This window comes from Canis aureus, chromosome 21 (genome assembly GCF_053574225.1).
Source record: "Canis aureus isolate CA01 chromosome 21, VMU_Caureus_v.1.0, whole genome shotgun sequence".
NCBI classification, from domain to species: domain Eukaryota; kingdom Metazoa; phylum Chordata; class Mammalia; order Carnivora; family Canidae; genus Canis; species Canis aureus.
In genome coordinates, this window is record NC_135631.1 from 2,627,335 (window position 1) to 2,645,708 (window position 18,374).

General features: G+C 51.7%; 2 protein-coding genes across 4 annotated transcripts in view; one reads left to right on the forward strand and one right to left on the reverse strand.

Moving 5' to 3' along the window:
• RTN3 (reticulon 3) overlaps positions 1 to 9,342 on the forward strand; it is a 57,473-nt gene extending 48,131 nt beyond the window's left edge. For all 3 annotated transcript variants that reach the window (XM_077862116.1, XM_077862117.1, XM_077862118.1), the window contains 6 exons: positions 85 to 292; positions 2,319 to 2,457; positions 2,903 to 2,972; positions 3,730 to 3,776; positions 5,735 to 5,793; positions 7,204 to 9,342. In XM_077862116.1, coding sequence (XP_077718242.1) covers positions 85 to 292; positions 2,319 to 2,457; positions 2,903 to 2,972; positions 3,730 to 3,776; positions 5,735 to 5,793; positions 7,204 to 7,249 — 569 coding nt within the window. In that variant the 3' untranslated portion in view covers positions 7,250 to 9,342. The remainder of the gene's footprint in view (positions 1 to 84; positions 293 to 2,318; positions 2,458 to 2,902; positions 2,973 to 3,729; positions 3,777 to 5,734; positions 5,794 to 7,203) is intronic.
• Positions 9,343 to 12,542: 3,200 nt separating this feature from the next.
• ZFTA (zinc finger translocation associated) lies at positions 12,543 to 17,930 on the reverse strand. The gene is made up of 5 exons (XM_077862119.1): positions 17,774 to 17,930; positions 15,120 to 15,617; positions 14,170 to 14,556; positions 13,389 to 13,940; positions 12,543 to 13,160 (listed from the first exon to the last, which is right to left on the reverse strand). The coding sequence occupies exons 1-5, from the start codon at positions 17,910 to 17,912 to the stop codon at positions 12,706 to 12,708; spliced, it is 2,031 nt and encodes a 676-aa protein (XP_077718245.1). The 5' UTR covers positions 17,913 to 17,930; the 3' UTR covers positions 12,543 to 12,705.
• Positions 17,931 to 18,374: the final 444 nt, after the last annotated feature.

Below are 18,374 nucleotides of genomic sequence, written 5' to 3' on the forward strand. Positions count from 1 at the left end.
ATGCTTTTCAGATAGCCGATCACAGCCAAAGAGCAGTCCTAGCTACGTGGCCACATGTAACCCGTCTTCCTTTTCTTTTGGCAGTGCACGATCTGATTTTCTGGCGAGATGTGAAGAAGACTGGGTTTGTTTTTGGCACCACACTGATCATGCTGCTCTCCCTGGCAGCTTTCAGTGTCATCAGTGTGGTTTCTTACCTCATCCTGGCTCTTCTCTCTGTCACCATCAGCTTCAGAGTGTACAAGTCTGTCATCCAAGCTGTACAGAAATCAGAAGAGGGCCATCCATTCAAGTGAGTGAAAGTATCACTAGTAACACCCTACAGTTGACTAAGTGAAGAATTACAGGGCCTGATGCAGCTAATCCCTTGCATGAACCATCAGCTAGAAACCTTGTCACTTCAGAATTGACCAAGTTAGGAGCCAAGAACATTTTGACAAATTAGAGGCTCACACTTTAAGACTGAAGAAGACTGAATTCCTGAGCAGGCAGCACCCAGTTAGGTGGGGTCCCAGGACGTGTTTAAGCTCCCACATAGGGAAATCTTAAAACAACTTTGAAGTCTCAGTATTGAGGCTGTGCACTTGGCACTATTAGAATTTGATATGTTTACTCTTAGTTTTATTACTTTTTCCCCCCCCTTTGGTTTTCTTAATATCAGGAGCAAGTCCTGAGGTCAGTAGGTCATGCATTTCTAGAATCCACTTGCTGACTTTTCTGACTGTGCTGTAACTTTGTAACAAATGTTTTCCTCACACTTTTCCTCTTGAAAATCTTAGCCATAAACAATTTTAACATTTGCAAATGACAGTTTTTCAAAACCTTTTCCTCATAGGGAAAGAAATTCTTCTGTGTCTCAAGACTATGGCAGAATAGCTCTAGTCCTTTTATTTTCTCTTGGTGAAAATAGAAGACCATTTAAACTATATGTGGCATTAAAAAAGTTATCGCAGGGATCCCTGGGTGGCGCAGCGGTTTGGCGCTTGCCTTTGGCCCAGGGCGCGATCCTGGAGACCCGGGATCGAATCCCACGTCAGGCTCCCAGTGCATGGAGCCTGCTTCTCCCTCTGCCTATGTCTCTGCCTCTCTCTCTCTCTCTCTCTCTCTCTCTGTGTGACTATCATAAATAAATAAAAGTTTAAAAAAAAGTTATCACAAATTGGTTTTAACAAATCAGTAGCTGTTTACTGAATGACTAAATGTGACTAGCCATAAACTAGATGTCTTAGCAGGATTTTTCGTCTTTTGCAGGACACTGTTGTGGATTTGTGTTTTGTTAAATTTTACAAATTACAGCATTTATTTTTTATAACTTTTGGTAGTAAATATTTCTTAATAACTAGGAAAGGAAAGCATGCCTTTCCTTCTCTGTTTTTCCCACAAGACTGTAGGCTCTTTAAGCAAAAGCAGTCATCTTTTTCATCTTTTTCCTGATCTGCCCTATGCATAGCAGAGGGTCTGATACTCAGTAAGCACTCAGTAAGTACTTAGTGAAAGAACAAGTTACAAGCACATGGTTACATCTCAATTCTGTAGTTCATCTGTGAACAGAACCCAAGTCTTTCTTTTTCTTTTTTTTTTCAAGTCTTTCTTTTTCTATAGTTGTCCACCCTGCAAACTTTGTATCTCTCCACCCTCCTTGTTTTGTTAGCAAATATTTTATAATGCCTTTTTTATCATTTTGAAATGAAATTCATAAATATCTATAAATTTCAAAATAGACTATAATTATAATATAAAGGAATGATAAGATAGAAGGTCATTTATAATAAAGTAAAATATTTCCAGTCAGTATTTAACTGCTTGGACATGGCTACACACACACACACACACACACACGCCCACAATAGAGACATTAGGTACTTGTACTTAGATGTATAATCTCCAAAACAGATGTGATTTTCCAAAGTAGTAAAAAATATGGTAGTAGAGTTTAGCATACCAAACAAACCAAAATAGTCTGTTTAGGAAATTCAGGATATGTCAAAACTGGGGGGGGGGGGAAATCCTTGTTTTTATATGTTCTGGACTTTTGATAATTATAAGTGGGTTCACCTTCATGAATATCCTATGAGGCAGTAGAAGTTACACAGGACGTAGGACAATTCTTTATTGTATATGAATGTCTCACACTTAGCAGACATCTGACATTTTTGTCTCTGCCCAATGAAAGACAGGAGCCCTCTCCCTGCTCCCCCATGACGGCAAAAAAATGCCCCTACAGATTTCTTAAATGTACACTCTATAAAACTGCTCTACTAACAGAAAGAGATCTTCTTCCTTGTCAAATGTATGACTGTTGTTTCTTCTTCTGGAAGAGCCTACCTGGATGTAGACATTACTCTGTCCTCAGAAGCTTTCCATAATTACGTGAATGCTGCCATGGTGCACATCAACAGGGCCCTGAAACTCATTATTCGTCTCTTTCTGGTGGAAGATTTGGTTGACTCCTTGAAGGTTAGTTGCTTCTACAGCTTTTGGTGGAGAAGCTGAGGAAAATCAGAGACTAGGTTATAACTCAGAGGAAAAACAGTAAAGAGGGTTTTATCATACAAAAATATTTGCTTAAGTCAATCAACCTGTGAAAAGTGGGAGGGGTAGGAGTCAATAGAGAGAAGGCATCTCCTGCACATGTAGAACTACGTGCCCTCCCAACAAGGGCAAACGTCATTGACAGGAATGCAATCATAGTCTGTTGAGCTTAAGAGAACTACAGAATTCTCTGATGCACCCTGCAAGTATGTGGTGCAGACGAGTGTAACCTTCATTGGGAAATTATAATTACGTATGGCATACATCATTAAACTTATGCAGTCTTAATCGACAAGGAGAATGGCCTCAGTTGACCTAAACTTTGCATTATGATTACTCCTGCTTAACCCTCTGTTGTTGGCCTTCACAGCTGGCTGTTTTCATGTGGCTGATGACCTATGTTGGTGCCGTTTTCAATGGAATCACCCTTCTGATTCTTGGTAAGGTAACAAGGAAAATGTCTCAATGCTCTTTGAAGTACATCTAGCCCTTGAACGACACAGCTTTGAACTACAGGTTCAAAGAGTTTTTACAGTACAGTACTGTAAATGTATTTTCTCTTAGGATTTTCTAACATTTTCTTTCTTCTAGCTTACCATATTATAAGAATATAGCATATATAATACTTGCAAAATATGTGTTAATTGTGTTATTGATAATGCTTCTGACCAGCAGTAGGCGGTTAGTAAAGTTGGGAGGGTAGTCAAAAGTTACATGCAGATTTTTGACAGCACCAGCTATCCGTGCCTTAATCATCATGATGTTCAAGGGTCATCTGTAATTACTAAAAGTAGGAGCAAAGAGAATGCCCATAATGTCTCCCCTACTTCCATGCGGCCCAGCCTTTAACATCTATACTCCTTGAACTAGATGTTGGAAGAACCTGTTTGTGGCCATAGGTTTATTGAAAGGTCTTAACTCTAAGGAAATATCATAACAGCTAGAAGTAGAGTTGTGTACATTTGGTTTAAATATGGGGATCAAACCATTTTCATAATTTGGAAATTATTTGTGATTCACAGAAGGTAGCCTATGTACCTATAGCTAACTGTCCTTAATTGAGAGCCCTGGGTAGAATTTCTTAAATTGAAGATGTATGTTTCCCTATATTTTATGAGGAAAAACATTTGTGTTGTATCTTGGGTCTTTCTGACGGTCTCACATTTACACTTGCCATGTCCTGTGATTCTCTTACAGCCGAACTGCTCATTTTCAGTGTCCCCATTGTCTATGAGAAGTACAAGGTAAGCACTTGTCTGTTTCCAATTAGATATACCTGTTAATTTATGACTAGCTTTAGTTTTTTGGGTTTTTTTTTGGGGGGGGTTGTTTTGTTTTTAGATTTTTTTTATTTATGAGAGAAACAGAAAGAGTGGCAGAGACATAGGCAGAGGGAGAAGCAGGCTTCTTGCAGGGACCTGATGTGGGACTCGATTCCAGGACCCCAGGATCACCCCCTGAGCTAAAGGCAGATGCTCAACCACTCAGCCACCCAGGTGCCCCGCTTTAGTTCATTTTTTAGGCATTGAAACTTTGGAGCAATCTCTTCTTTTCTTTTCAAGATTTATTTACTTATTTTAGAGAGAGAAAGCACAAGCAGGAGGGGCAGAAGTAGAAGGAGAGAGAATCTCAAGCAGGCTCCATGCTCAGCTCAGTCTCATGACCCTGAGATCACAACTGGAGCCAAAACCAAGAGTCGGATATTTAGCCAACTGAGCCACCCAGGCACATCATGAGGGGTCATTTTCTAATCAATCTTGCAGGCTAAGTTTTATAAGTCAGGAGCCTGAAAGAAATTGATGATAGTGGTTTCCTATACCAAGAGAAACTGAATGTTTATTCAGGAGAGAGAAGTGTAGGAAGGAGACTTATTTTATGTTTTGTTTTGTATCATTTAAGTTTTTCATGTGGATACATTATCTGTTAAAAAAAAAAGTTGAAAAAATGCTTAAATAAATAAAAGCTGGTGTCTGAAAACAAATTTAAACTATCAAGGCTATTATGGGAATCCACTGGTGTGAAGAGATGTTTGCATTTTGGAATGGTGCATGCAGAGCTTTGCAAGATGCTTGCTAGCTAGATTCTTTATAGATTAAGTCATCAGTCCACACTTTTTTTATGCCTTTTGGTATTAAATGAATTAGTCTTGGGGTACCTGGGTGGCTCAGTTCGTTAAGCATCTACCTTTGGCTCAGGTCATGATCCCAGGGTTCTGGGGTCAAGCCCCAAGTCTGGCTGCCTGCTCAGTGGAGAGAGTGCTTCTCCCTCTCTCTCTGCCTCATTCTCTCTCTCATTATCTCATTATCTCATAAGTAAAAAAATTACCTCATTATCTCATAAGTAAAATATTTTTTAAAAAACCAACTTCCTTTAAAAAAAATAGGGCAGCCTGGGTGGCTCAGTGGTTTAGCGCCACCTTCAGCCCAGGGTGTGATCCTGGAGACCTGGGATCGAGTCCCATGTCAGGCTCCCTGCATGGAGCCTGCCTCTCCCCCTCCCTCTGCCTGTGTCTGTGCCTCTCTCTCTCTGTGTCTCTCATGAATAAATAAATAAAATCTTTAAAAAAAATAAAAAATAAATAAGTCTTACCTAGGAACCAGAATACATTTGTGATTATAGAATATAGATTAGACACAGTTTTTAGTATTCAGAAAATGCTTTACTCCAGTGTCTATAAAGGAAATGCCTAGCAAGTAAGACCTTAGCAAAAGAAATGAGTGATTTTTATGGCAACAGAGTATAAGGTGTTTATGGCATAATTTAAAGTCTGAAACCTGAAGGGTTTTGGGGGGTTTTGTTCTGTTTTATATAGGCTCCACATCCAATGTGGGCCCCAGCACAGGACTTGCACTCAAAACCCTAAGATCAAGAGTTGGATGCCTAACCGACTGAGCCACCCAGGTGCCCCTGAACCCTGAAGTTTTTAAAATACTCTTAAAAACTGGCATTACTGGGACAGTGAGTTGGCACAGTCAGTAGAGCATGTGACTCTTAATGTCAGAGTCATGAGTTCAAGCCCCATGTTGGGTATAGAGCCTATTTTTAAAATAATAGTAAATTTTTAAAACTGGGCATTATTTTCATTTCCAAGAATATGCAATAGTGTTTTTAAAAAACAGTTAAGCTAGACAAAAGAACATTACCTTCAGAAAGATTGTTAATCTGTGTGTTGCCATAACTGAAGTTTTTCCCTTCCTTAAAGACCCAGATTGATCACTATGTTGGCATTGCCCGCGATCAGACCAAGTCAATTGTTGAAAAGTAAGTGTACTTAAGTTCCATGTTTTATTGGGACGTGTGCTTTTCTTCCCCGATTATTTGTAGCTTCCTCTGTAGCCTACGGACTCAAAAAAAGGAATTTTCACACTGAAGATAAATATTGGTTAATAGTTTGGTTTTATTGCAAACTATTTCATCCTACTTCCTTAAAAAATATCTTTTGTGTCTTAGACTAAAAAAGATCAATGGAATTAGAACCTTTGCCTTTTTGAATTGGCTTTTTAAGTGTCTGTGGCTGCCTGCCCATATGCATCAGTTTTAAGGGGAACTCTTCCCTCTCTTTTCAGAAATAAAATGTTTTACTAAATAAATGATTCAGGGTGCAATGCTACCTTTCCTAAAACCACCAAATCTCTGTTTCCTCTTTAAACCAATTTAATACGAAAATCAAGTAATAAAATATTGGTAGGTATTTTTATGACTCCCATCAAGGAACAATTTGGGAGGTTTTTTTTGTTTTGTTTTTGGCTTTTTTTAATTACAGCAAATACTAAGGAACCCACACTTCTAATTAAAATGTTAACATTTTTATGTATTCAGATATTTAAGAAATAAAACATCACAAGTAGATGCATCTCTTTGGTGCCCCATTTCCTTGCCCCAGTCCCTGTCACACTGTAGATTTTAGTGCTTTTTCCAGTTTTGATAAAGTGAAAACTGAATATATGCAGGCAGCTCTGGCTTGATGCCAAGGTTGTGACTTGCTCTTTTGCTTTAGAATGTACATTAGAGCTAAAACCAAGCAAGGACAGTTAGTACAAATATGTATCTGATTGTTTACTCTTGATTGTAAAAGATGGTCATAGCTTAGCTTTAAACCTAATGTCTTGGTCAGTCCCTGCTGTGGGATCTAATACTTGTGAGGGGTGGCTTTGACATTGGCCGAGAGGTATGTGAGTGACCTTAGTGATGTGTAACCTTAATGCACAAAATAAAGGATAGCTTTGGTGTCCTACGAGGGGCTGGGAACTCTTGCCAGCACCTGTAGTCTTTTTATGTGTCACCTTGACTCGACTCCTGCTTCCTTTTGTGGCACTAGTGACTAACCTGGCATTCCTAGAGAAATGGGCTCTTGCACTGCCAGTGTGCAGAACACAGCAGGCGTTATGCCCAGACACCCCTTCTTCTCTGGAACCTCCAGTGAAGGACCCAGGAGGGACAGATAGTGAAAGAGGACTGGCTACAGGCCTGGCAACCAGGAGAGGGGATTAATCTCTGTGGACCCCTCAGCTCATCCCAGGCCAGACTCAGCCTCTGACTCTTTTCCTCCAGAGTAAGTCCTGTGGAAATGGGAGTTTGTCACGTTGCTCCAGCAAGTCCAATGCTGTCTTCTGGTATCACTGTTAAAGACCTGTGTTTTCACCACCTTCTTCTTTTCTTTTTCTTCAATAGGATACAAGCAAAGCTCCCTGGAATCGCAAAAAAAAAGGCAGAATAAGTACATGGGAACCAGAAATGCAACAGCTACTAAAACACCACTTAATAGTTATAACGTTATTACTTGTACTATGAAGGAACGTGCTCGGTGTCAGCTCGAGCTTGCATTCCAAGCTTCTTTTTCTTAATTTGGTGTTTTCTCCCCTCCTTTCCCTTTACCCTCAGTATCAAGCACAAGAATTGTTGGACTAAAAAAAAGAACTGATTATCTTAGAACCCAAAAGAATAAAGAGAGAGTCAAATTAATAGGATAAATCAGTACCTTAACGGTGGTGGAGCTTTTACTTGTAGCTTGAAAGGGGAGAGATTGGAGGTCAAGGAGAAAATGAAAGATAAAGCACTGCTCTTGGACTCTGCTGTCCAGTTCTCAAGGACTAGTCTTATGCAGCTTCCTATCAGAGTTTTACCCTTATTTTTAAGTTAAGAAATAATGATTAACTTATGAGGAAATTATCTGGGAACAAGAGTGGGATTCCTTCCTGTGGGTTTTTTGGCAGCCTTCTGATCCCATCTTCCTGCCCCACAACGTGAGCAGCTATTCCTACGGTTTCTCTTCACGTAATGATAAAACTTCCAACTGTATGAACAACCTGTAGATGATAGTGAGAGTTACTGATTCCTGGAATGCCATCTGGGAACCAAGGATGGACATGGCAGGTGGGGCTGGGATGACCCTTCCCTCCCACTCACCCCTAGGAAAGGAAAGTCTCTGCCATTTGGGAGGGTGGCATCTATGTCATTTCTTGTGGGCACCAGTTCTGAGCTTTAGTTTGAGGACTCATTCCTGAGTGTGCTTTTTCCTCCCTCTTCCCTGCCCACCTCACCTTGAGTTTAATAAATATGGTTGTACTTTTCTTATTATGAAATAAATGTCTGTAACTGCTGTATACTGCTGTAAACTTGTTAGAGAAAAAATAATCTGCATGTGGGTTCCTCAGTTGTTGAGTTATTATAATCCTGTCTCAGTCCATGGGGGGGAAACATTCTCAAGAGGTAAAGACAGAAACATAAAAGGCCTTTTTTTTGCTTTTATCTTTTCTCCACAGCTTCCTCCTTCACATGCTACATCCTTAACCTGTGCTCATCATTGTACCCTAAGGACCAAAGCCAAGCTGGCTTGAGAGGAGATAGTCTGTCTGTGGTTAAGAGACCACAGGTTAGTGTAAGAAAGTGTGTTCTGTAGTTCGTACAGAGTTTTTTAACTTTGAGGCTAGCTTATGAGTGTCTTACGTTTTGAGGGTTCCTTTCATCTTCCGACACATAAGATGTCTCAGCACCTTCGCCATGGCCCAGGGTGCTCCTTTTGAGAGTGTTTTCCAAGAAGTGTTAGGTGAGGGTGACCAGGTAGGGCAAGATTGTGATGGTGGGCTCCGTGCATGATTAAAAGATAAAGAACCACTCAGATGTCAGTTGGAGGGCAACCGGGAATCTGATTCCTGTTGAGAGGGATAAGTGTCTTTCTCCCCTCTGACGTGAAAATTCCGTCAACCTGAAAGAAGTCCTCTCTGAGTTCCTTCAGGTTGCTCCTAGTCTTGATAATCCAGAGGGAATGTGCGCTGGTGACTTTAAAGTAAGGGCTATAGTCTTTGACGGTCCCTTAGCACTGCAACTCTGTAGAAGGTAATGGAAGTTTTTTCCTTCTACTGTTTCGGAAAAGTTACTTAAGCATTTAGACGGGTAAAAGGTACCCTTGCCTTACTCCCATTTTATTAGCCCCCTACCCCCCTTTTCAAATTTTAAGCAAATTTCAGTCAGGAACACATTCTCCAAGTTATTTTGCGCCCTCCCAGGAAGTCAGTGCACTGATCAGCTTTTTGGGCTTCCCCTCCAAAGGACCTTTTTCTGCACTGGAAGCCTCCATAGCTAGCCCTTTTGTTTTGTTACTGCTGTGTTTAGATAATTGGACAGATCTTTGTGCCACACAGGAATTTTTTTTTTTTTTTTAAGAAAAGCCTATAGATGAACTATTACTAATGAAACTGTGTGCGTGTATGTGCGTGCAACATAAAAATACAGTAGCACCTAAGGAACTTAGGTCTTGGTTCCTGTAAAACTGTAAATTGATGTGGTATTAATAAAAAATGAAAAAAATAACACAGTAACTGTGGTGTTTTTCTGCTAACTTTATTCTTTATACACAGTTTGGGTAAAGTAAGAACCAGGCTTCCACCAGCCCCCATCCCCACTCCACCTTTGAGGCTTTAAAAAGCAACTAATAGTTGATACTGGTAATGATTCCCAAGGTTGCAGAACTTCCATAGTGGAGCAAAGCTATGCATTTGGTTTCTGAAAGATCACAGAAACCCTCTTAGGAAGTGACCTTAGGAAGAAGAAGATGAGGAGTGGAAGGTGCCCGAGGGTCAGCCGGCCCAGTTCAGCTGCACACCAAGCTCGGAATTGCCCACCTGCAGCGTGAAGCAGCCGATCCATCACAGCCACAGAGCACTTGGAGGCAGTCACCTTGGAAAGTGGAGACTACATCTATCAAGGCATTGCTGAAAGAGTTTTATCCCTTCAGATCCATTCTTCCCCAAAACTAAGGCTGCCATGACCCTTAAGCTGGATTTCAAAAATTTATTCAACATACCTCTTAGAAAACTTAGGCTGAAATTTTTAAAAAATAACTGAAGCAAACAACTTCACAAATACACATACAAATGTTTGAGTAATGTCACTAACGTGGCGTATAAATATGGATTCAGAGTAACATTTACATATTGGCCATAATAGCAAGCATACCATTAAAAAAAATTCATGAAGAAACTTCACCTGTTCATGTCAGACTCCCAAGGCAAGGAGGAGGCACAAAGAGGAGGACCCCCCTGACCCCCCCAACCCGAGAGGCCAGAGGGGCTAAGCAGGGATCCCTACAGTGCCAATGAGACCACTAGCACTCCACAATCTTCAGCTTCACGATCATTGGAGCGCTTATCAAAAAGGATTGCTGGGTGCCACCCCAGTGATTCACCAAGATGGGGCCCAAGGATTTGCATTTCTAGTAGGTTCCTAATGGGATGCTACTGGTCCGATGGCCACACTTTGAGAACCCCGTGGAGTGCTTGGGGCTGCCTCTCAATGAAGACATTCATTCCTGTCTTCCCTAAAGCCCCTGTCCCTGCCTGTCACAAGGACAAGCCATCCCTAACTGGCTCTCTGTCCTGGCTTACCTGAACTTCGGCAGTGGACTTGGGGTGACCATAATTGGTTGCCCCAATCTGCCTTCTGGTTTTGAACAGGCAGGGTAGCAATATGGTAAGATACTCATCCTGGATCTGAAAACACGCATTGAAGGAAAATAAAAGAATGGCAGTGCCCAGGCTGCCATTCTTGATCCCATCCATGATCCCTGTTCTCAAGCTTCTAATACTGACTCAAAAATCCTGGAGGTTCGAACACTGGAAATTCGCTTTTCAGTCAACTGACAGCTGATACTCTATTTCCTGAATCCCTGGTGGCTCCTACCAAAAAAGACAATGCCAGAGCCCCTGCCCTACTGGAGAGACCAAGGGACAGGTGGCTGCCAGCCCTACTTGCGGAGGTGTGATGGAGAAGGCTGCTGCCCAAACCCTGGAGCTGAAGCCTACGGTGGCCAGAGCCACCCCAGAGAGCACTCCTTTCAGGGGGGACGCAGGTCTTCACCACCCCCAGGAAGCCACGACAGCGCTGAGCTGCCTGCAACACCCAGCACGTGCCATCCTTTCGCAGGCCCAATGGGAAAAAAAAATTTTGACCAGAGATCGGGAGGCAGTGTGGTGTAATGCAAACACTCTGAATCCGGAGTCGAGATTTTCCTTCTAGTTCTATACTGTTCCTACCCGGCTGTGTGTGATCATTGCAGTCTCCATACGTCACTACCTGTGAAAGGGTCGAGGGGGCGGGTACTGATTGATCTCCAAGATCTTTCCAACTCTGACAATCCTGAATTATATAAAAATGCTATAAAATCCATGGTATAAAATCCAATTCCCATCAGGAAGAGTCAAGGGGACTGGGCCTGAGGCACTTGAACCTTGGGCTCCAGCCTGGGGGTGCTGGGTTGAGGAAGGGCTTCCTCCTTGCTGTCTGCTTTCCCACCCAAGGAGGCGAGGCGCCCCCTCTGCCTCTGGGTATTGCCCCCACGTCCCACAGGCTCGGCTCAGCTCCCCACTCTCAGGCTGTAAGACCAAAGGAGGCGGCCTGGCCATGTGAAAAGCAGACACTGGGGCCCAGAGATTCAAGCAGAGGCCTGGAGTCACACATTAGTGTAGGATGTTTGCGGTCCCCCCATCCCCACCTCTGTCCTCACTCCTTCCTCCTTTAGGTCCTTCCTCCACCACCTCACAGCTTATCTCTGATACACGTATAATAAATAAGACATTTGCACATAGGGGTGACTGGGACAGCTCTCTCCCCGCCCCTCCCCCTCTCATATAAAAGCATTAAATACAGTTTCAAAATAAAATACAAAGAGCAAAAAAGGCCTGATCTCGGGGCCACCTGTTCTCCACAGGAGAATGAATCTACACATCCCACTCGGACCTGCCTGGGAGATCGCGGGGCCCCGGCCCGGCCCGGCCCCAGTGGGCCTGACGCTGCCGCTGCCGCTGCCGCGGGGAAGAGAGGAAGGCCGAGGCCCGGCCCCAGGCCCTTGGGGGCTGAGAGTGGGTAGCACGTCCGCCGTGTACAGAGGGGGGCAGGGAGGGGACGGGAACAGGACGCCAACCGCCGGGACCTCCAGTGCCCCGGGCTCGGACCCGCGGGGACCAGAGAGCCGGGCTGCCCGACTGGGCGTAGCGGGGGGTAGCGGGGGGTAGCGGGGAGGCGGAGGTCAGCAGAGCAAGGGGGGAAAGTGCTAATCCCTTGACGAGACCGGGGTGGTGCCGGCGCGGCAGGCGCGGGGCGGGCGGGAGGGCCCGCGGGGGAGGCCGGAGGCTGCCGGGCCCTCCCCCGGCTCCGCCCCCACCCCCGGGCCGCGGGCTCACGTGTCCGCCGCCGCCCGGGCGGGTTCCCGGGCCCCGCCGCCCCGCCCTCCGCTGGAAGCCGCGCCCGCAGCCCAGGCCTCCCTCCGAGCCGCCGCGAACACCAGCGAGGAGCGCGCAGCCGCCCCCGGCCGGGAGGCCGTGCCTGCCCGCGTGCAACGCCGCAGGGAGCCCCCCGCGGCCCCCCGGCGCTGCCCCCACCCCTGGGGCCTTAATACTGAGCATCCCCACCCCGGCGCCGGCCGGAGCTGCAAGCCCTCGGTGCACGCGCCTGGAGGCCGCGGCGGCCTCTCGGGAAACGTGGGGCCCAGCGCAGGGACGGCCGGGGCTCCGGGGCGCCGAGGGGAGGCCGGCGACCCCACCCAGTTCCGATCTCCGCCCGGCCCGGCCAGCGGGGCGGGGGGAGGGGGGGCGGCGGCGGCGGCGGCCAGGGCCGCAGGAAGCGGGGTGTCCCGGCCCGAGGCCGCAGAGCGCAGGGCGGAGCCGCCGCGCGAGCCCGCTACGCCCGGCAAACGGCGCCCGCTTTGAGGTCCGCGCCGCCGTCGCGCGGTGCAGGGGCGGGCGGCCCGAAGCCCTCGTGGCCGTAGCAGCGCAGCGCGGCCTCCTCGTAGGCCTCCAGGATGGTCTGGCGCTCCTCGGGCGTGAAGTCCATGGAGAACGGGTGCACCTGCAGGATGTGCCGCTTGATGGTGCTGACCTTGAGCGTGGCCAGCGCGCCCCCGCACACCATGCACACCAGCCCGCGCCGGCTGCCGTCGTAGTCCATCAGGTACTCGCCCCGCCAGCGCGGCTGGTAGTTCCGCCGCTGCTCTCGGCTGCGGGGCGGCGGCGGCGGCGGCGGCGGCGGCGGCAGCGGCGGGAAGGCGAGGCCCCCGGGCTCTGGGCCGTCCTCGTCGTCGTCGTCGTCCTCGGGGGGCCGCTCCGATGGCTCCCCTGGGGAAAGCGGGGCGTCGCCTAGAAGGGGACAAAGGACCGCAATGGAGCGGGCGCAGGACAAGCCGCCCGCGTCTCGGCCCCAGAGCGGCCCAGCGCGCCCCTCCGGTCCCGGCCTCCCCGATCGCCCCTTCGGCCTTCGACTGGCACCGGCCCCCGCCCCCCGGGCGCTCCCCGCCCTCCGTCCCCGCCCGGCCCGGGCCCTGCCCGCGGTCCCGCGCCACCAGCTCTGGCCCTGCGCCGGCTCACCCCACCACTCCTCCTCCTCCTCCTCCTCCTCCTCCCCTCCCCCCTCCTCGGAGGCTGCGGCTGTAGCAGGGGCGGCGGGGTTCCCGGGGGGCTCGGGGCCGGGCAGCCCCAGGGCCGGCAGGTGAGCGGCCTTCTCGCTCCACTCCCGGGCGATGAGGGCCTGGACTGGGCCGCGGAGGCGCGTGGAGCCCGGGTGGCGCTGGCGGATGTGCCGCTGGACGGTGCTCATCTGGAGCGAGGCCAGCGCGCCCCCGCACGCCAAGCACACCAGGCCGCGCCGGCCGCCGTCCAGCTCCACGAGGTACTCGGGCCGCCAGCGCTCCCGGCAGCGGCGGCGGCGGCGGCCCCGCGGGGACCGGCCCGGGACCCCCACCCCCTCGCCCTCCTCCAGCTCCTCCTCCTCTGCGGGCCTGGGCCTCTCAGGGACCCAGACAGCCTCTTCCTTTTTTACGCCTGGGCCTGGGGGACTGAGGTCCCGAGAGGAGAGGGCTCCAGCAGTGGGGGCGGGGTCCAGGCTCTTTCTGGTCAGGTCCTGGGGGACGAGGTCATCGTCTGTTGGGGAAGGGGTGAGGGAGACGGGCTCAGCCTGGTGGCAGGGTTCCCTTACCCACGCGGAGGGGTCCTCACCCCAGCCCCAATCTAGAGGCCCCAGCGGTGTGGGGGTGAGGAGGGGTATCTGTGTGTCTGTGGATAGGTAGATGGGGATGTGGGTGCATGTAGACAGGAGACCCTCCCGGTTTTGGCCAAAGACCCCACTTTGCAGCCCTAATGGGCCCCGCACCTGCTGGGGACCGAGTGAGCTCAGACAGTATCTCGGGCTGGCCACCCCAGGCTTGCAGCAGGGCACTCCGCTGGGGGCCACTGAGCCCCAAGGAGCTGGGGTGCACCTCGAGCACGTGGGCACGGATGTCGTCCAGGTGCAGGCTGGGCAGTGCCCGGCCACAGGCCATGCACACCAGCCGGTTCCCCCGAGGGTCATAATCCATGAGACACTCAGCCCGGAACCAGTTCTGCAGGGACTCCTTCAGCCTCCGGTCCAGCTGCCGCGCCCCCAGCCCCCTGCTGTCCCCAGCCCTGCGGGAGGCTGAGAGGCCCCGACACCGAGCCCTGGGTGCCACTAGGCCCCCTCGCTGCTGGCATCGGGTGCCCTCATCGGCTGGGGCTTTGCCTGAAAGGGTTGGAGGGAGGTAAGGATCTGAGATGCTGGCCCTCCAAGGAGCCCCCCACCCACCCACTGCCACAGCCAGGTCCTCGACAAGCTGGCCTCTCCCTGGCTCCTGACTGTGTGCCCCCAGCCTCATCTTTGCCCTGCTCCTCCTCTCTCCTCAGGCCTTACCTCCCCCACCTCCTAATCCTCCTACACACAGACCTGAAGCTCCACCCACTCCCCCCCCACACACACACACCCAGATTCTAGCCCCTTCCCTGGACTTCCCTTTCCAGCACCCTCTACTCCCTGCCTTTCCCCAGCCTATCCCCCCACCCTCCCAGATCCTTCTAAAACCATGGAAGGCCAAAACTATCAGGGGTGTTGCAGACCCCTTTGTCTCACTGTCCCTCCCCCAATACTGTACAGTGACAAGGGCAATAGGCAGACTCTCCCCCCCCCGCCCCAAAAAAAAAGAGCAATGGCTTACTCCAGAAAATAAGTTAGCTGGCTGAGAAGCCAGGGCTGGCCCCACCTGGCCCCAGCCGCCACCCAGGTCCCTGCCTCTCCATGTCCTGTGTTACCTGCACCCTTGGGTGGGCAAGCTTGCAGGCTAGCCCCCTCCTCTTCCTCTTCCTCTTCCTCTTCCTCCTCTTCTTCAGCCCCCTGGGCCCCCAGGCCCTCGGACTCTCCACAGGCCCCCAGCCCCAGGTGGGCATCCCAGCTGTTGCTGATAACTTCCTTCTCTCGGGGACTCCAGTGCAGGGAGTAGGGGTGCTTTTGGCGGATGTGCCGCTTGATGGTGCTGAGCTTGAGAGTGGCCAGGGAGCTGCCGCACACCATGCACACCATGCCGTGCCGGGCAGGGTTGAAGTCCATCAGGTACTCCAGTCGCCAGTGGTCGTGGTAGTAGCGCCGGTGGTCACGGCCGGGGATGCGGCTCTTCCCAGGCCTCGAGGCCCGGGCCTCACAGTGGTCTGAGTATTTCCTGCCTGAAGATGCTGGTCCCCTGACCCTGGAAGAGGGCAGGGGGGCACTCCCCCAGGACCCCAAGGCACCCCCTTCCAGCTGAAGATCTTGCCCTGGGAAGGGGAAAGGGGAGACAGTTTTTCAATGTCCAATACTTAAGAAATGAACCCAGGGCTTGGATTTTGCAGAGAAAGGGAGGTGGGAGAGCCCAGAGTTAAAACACTGGCCCTTTATAAAGCGTGAGGACCCTTTTAAGAGAGGACCGCAAACAAAAGGACGCAAGGCACACTGCTGAGGAAAGAGCTCTGAGTTTTTAAAAAATCAGGTGAAGGCCAAGGAGGAAACCAGCTCTGTATGGCCCCCTTTCTGGCTGAGGGCTGTAAGGGTGAAGCCAGGAGAGCAGCATGCTGGGGCGGTTCCGGCCGAAGCAGAGCGGGCAACGGAAGAACAAAGGGGGCATCTGTCTGCAACCAGGGCTGCACCCGGGACCCACCCGTCTGAGGCCCCCCACCAGGAGGGCCCCACCCAAACATTTTCTCTCTTTTTCCAACAGTGCCTCAAATGCAGCCTTCTGGGAGTTCCATTTTAGGGGGTGCTAAGCATTGTCAGTTCCCCAAGTATAGGCCCTCATGGGAACGATCCCCATGACAAAGCTGTCAACACCTCCAGGGAAAAGGAGTTTCTAGGACCCTGACTTCCCTAGAGTCTGGGAGAGCCTATGACCCTGCAAGAGGATGACAGGAGGGCCACCAGAGTGGCTACTGAAAATTCTGCAGAAGGGAGTGGCCACCACCCACTGGAGCCCATTAAGTCTTTCTGGGGATTTATATTTTGCTCTGGCAGAGAGCCGGCCACTGCCCAGCAATCAAGGGGCAGGCACGGGAGAGGCCCAAGTACAGCACACTAACCCAGTGGTGTTCCCTTTTGCCAAACAGGCGCCCCAAGCAGTACCCCCACTTTCCCTGCAGCTTGGACCCTATTTTATTTAGAAAAGAGTTTCCTGGCCACATAAGCTTAATGGACGAGTGTGGTCATGCTCCCACTGGAGAATCTCGGGGTCAGAGAAACAAAAGACAGGACCGGAGAGGGCTCCTGTCACCATTGTGTTTTTTGTTTGTTTTAAGTAGACCCAAAGAAAAAAGCATCAGCTTCAAAGCCAGAGACCTCCGTTCCAGTGTGGGTTCACTGCTAACTTGCTCTGTGATCTTTGATAGGTCATGTGGCTCTCTGGGCCTAAGCCTCTTTGTCTGAGAAGGCACTGGAGAGCTAGCTGGTCTCTAAGCATCCTTCCAGCGCCGGATCTAAGCTAGTCTAAGGTGGGTTGTCCCTTTAAGAGCCAAAAAAAGGGGGAGGAGCTGAGATTCTTTAAAAACAAAAGGGGATGGGGAGTTTCTGGGAGGGGAGCTCGGAGATAAGGGCACAATCTCCCCAGCCCGGCCTGAGCGTCACGGGTCTTAAGGCGGCGACCCTGCGGCAGGGGAATGAAGAAACAGTGTCCTCTGAGAGCGATCGGGGAGGACGGGCTGGCCCCACTGTAGCTGACAAACTGTGGCAAAAAGAAGGGAGGCGATAACGCGCGGACAGGAGTGGGTGTCCGCCTTTGTGAGCGAGCCCATCCCCGTAAAGACTACCCGCGGGCGAAGGTAGTGGTGGGCCCCTCGAGGCGCAAGCCAGGCTCTTTCCTAGAAAGAACGTGGTGGGAGGGGGTGGAAAAGGTTTCCTGTCCGTCAGCAAGGCCACGGGAGGGGAGGGAGGGGAGGGGAGGGGAGGGGAGGAGCAGCCCGACTTAAAGCAGCGGAGTTCCCAGCTCAGCCCCTCGGGCGGGGTGGGGGGAGGCCCCCCCGAAAGGGACCCGCTGTCTGGGCCGACTTTTAAGAGGCAGCCGGATAAGGGAGACCACCTGGGAGTCTGGAAGAGAAAGGGGCGGGGGCGCAGGTCCGAGAGCGCACAGCGCGCGCCCCGTGGCGTCCGGCCCGGCACTTCGGGGGCCCCACTCCGGCCTGGCCTCTAAGGCGGGGGCCGCGGGGCCCTTTAAGGGGGAGGGAATCCGCCCGAGCCCCGCGGGCGGACCCCGGGAGCTGGGCGGGGGGCTCCCCCGCCGGCCCTGCAGCCACGATCCGCGCCCGCCAGGTGGCGCCCCCGGCCGCCCTGCCCGCGTCCCCCCCTTTGTTCGGCGGCGGAGAGGGGCCCGGAGCCCGGAGCCCGGAGCCGCAGCGCTCCCCTCCCCCATGCCGGGGCCCCCGCCCGAGCCGCCGGCCCCAGCTCTTACCGCCGTCGTCCTCCTCGGGTTCCGCGCCGCCGCTCGATCCGGCGGGCGGCAGCCGTCGGCCCCGTGCCGAGGCCGCTGCTGGCCCGGGGCCGCCCCTGCCGCCGCCGCTCCGGCTCCGGTGGTCCCCGCCGGGCTCCATGCGCTGCGCTGCGGAGCGGGGCCCCGGGGCGGCGGGGCGCGGGGCCGCGGGGCCGGCGGCGGCCCGCGCGGGGCGCTCGGTGCTCGGGGCCCCGGGGCGCGGGGCGCATGCACGGGGCGGCCGGCCGCACGGACGGCTGGCTGCTCGCTCGGCGGCGCGGGCTGGACCGGGGTGGGGACTCCTGTCTGGGGCCCCTGGGGCTCCTTTAAGGGCTCCTGGGTAAATTTAAAGGGGCCGCGCGCTATTTCTTCCTGCCAGCTCGCGGGGGGCTGGGGGGAGAGGCGGGAGGCGACGAGCTGGCCCGAGGCTCCGCAGCCGGCGCCCGCCCCGGACGTTGGGAGCTCAGACCTCGCCGCCCTCGCGGGCCCGCGCCGCCGCCTCCGGGGCTCGGGTCGCGGCTCCCGAAGGGTCGCCGAAGTGGCGAGGGGCGCCCGCGTACGCCGCGACGCGCTTCCACCCGGG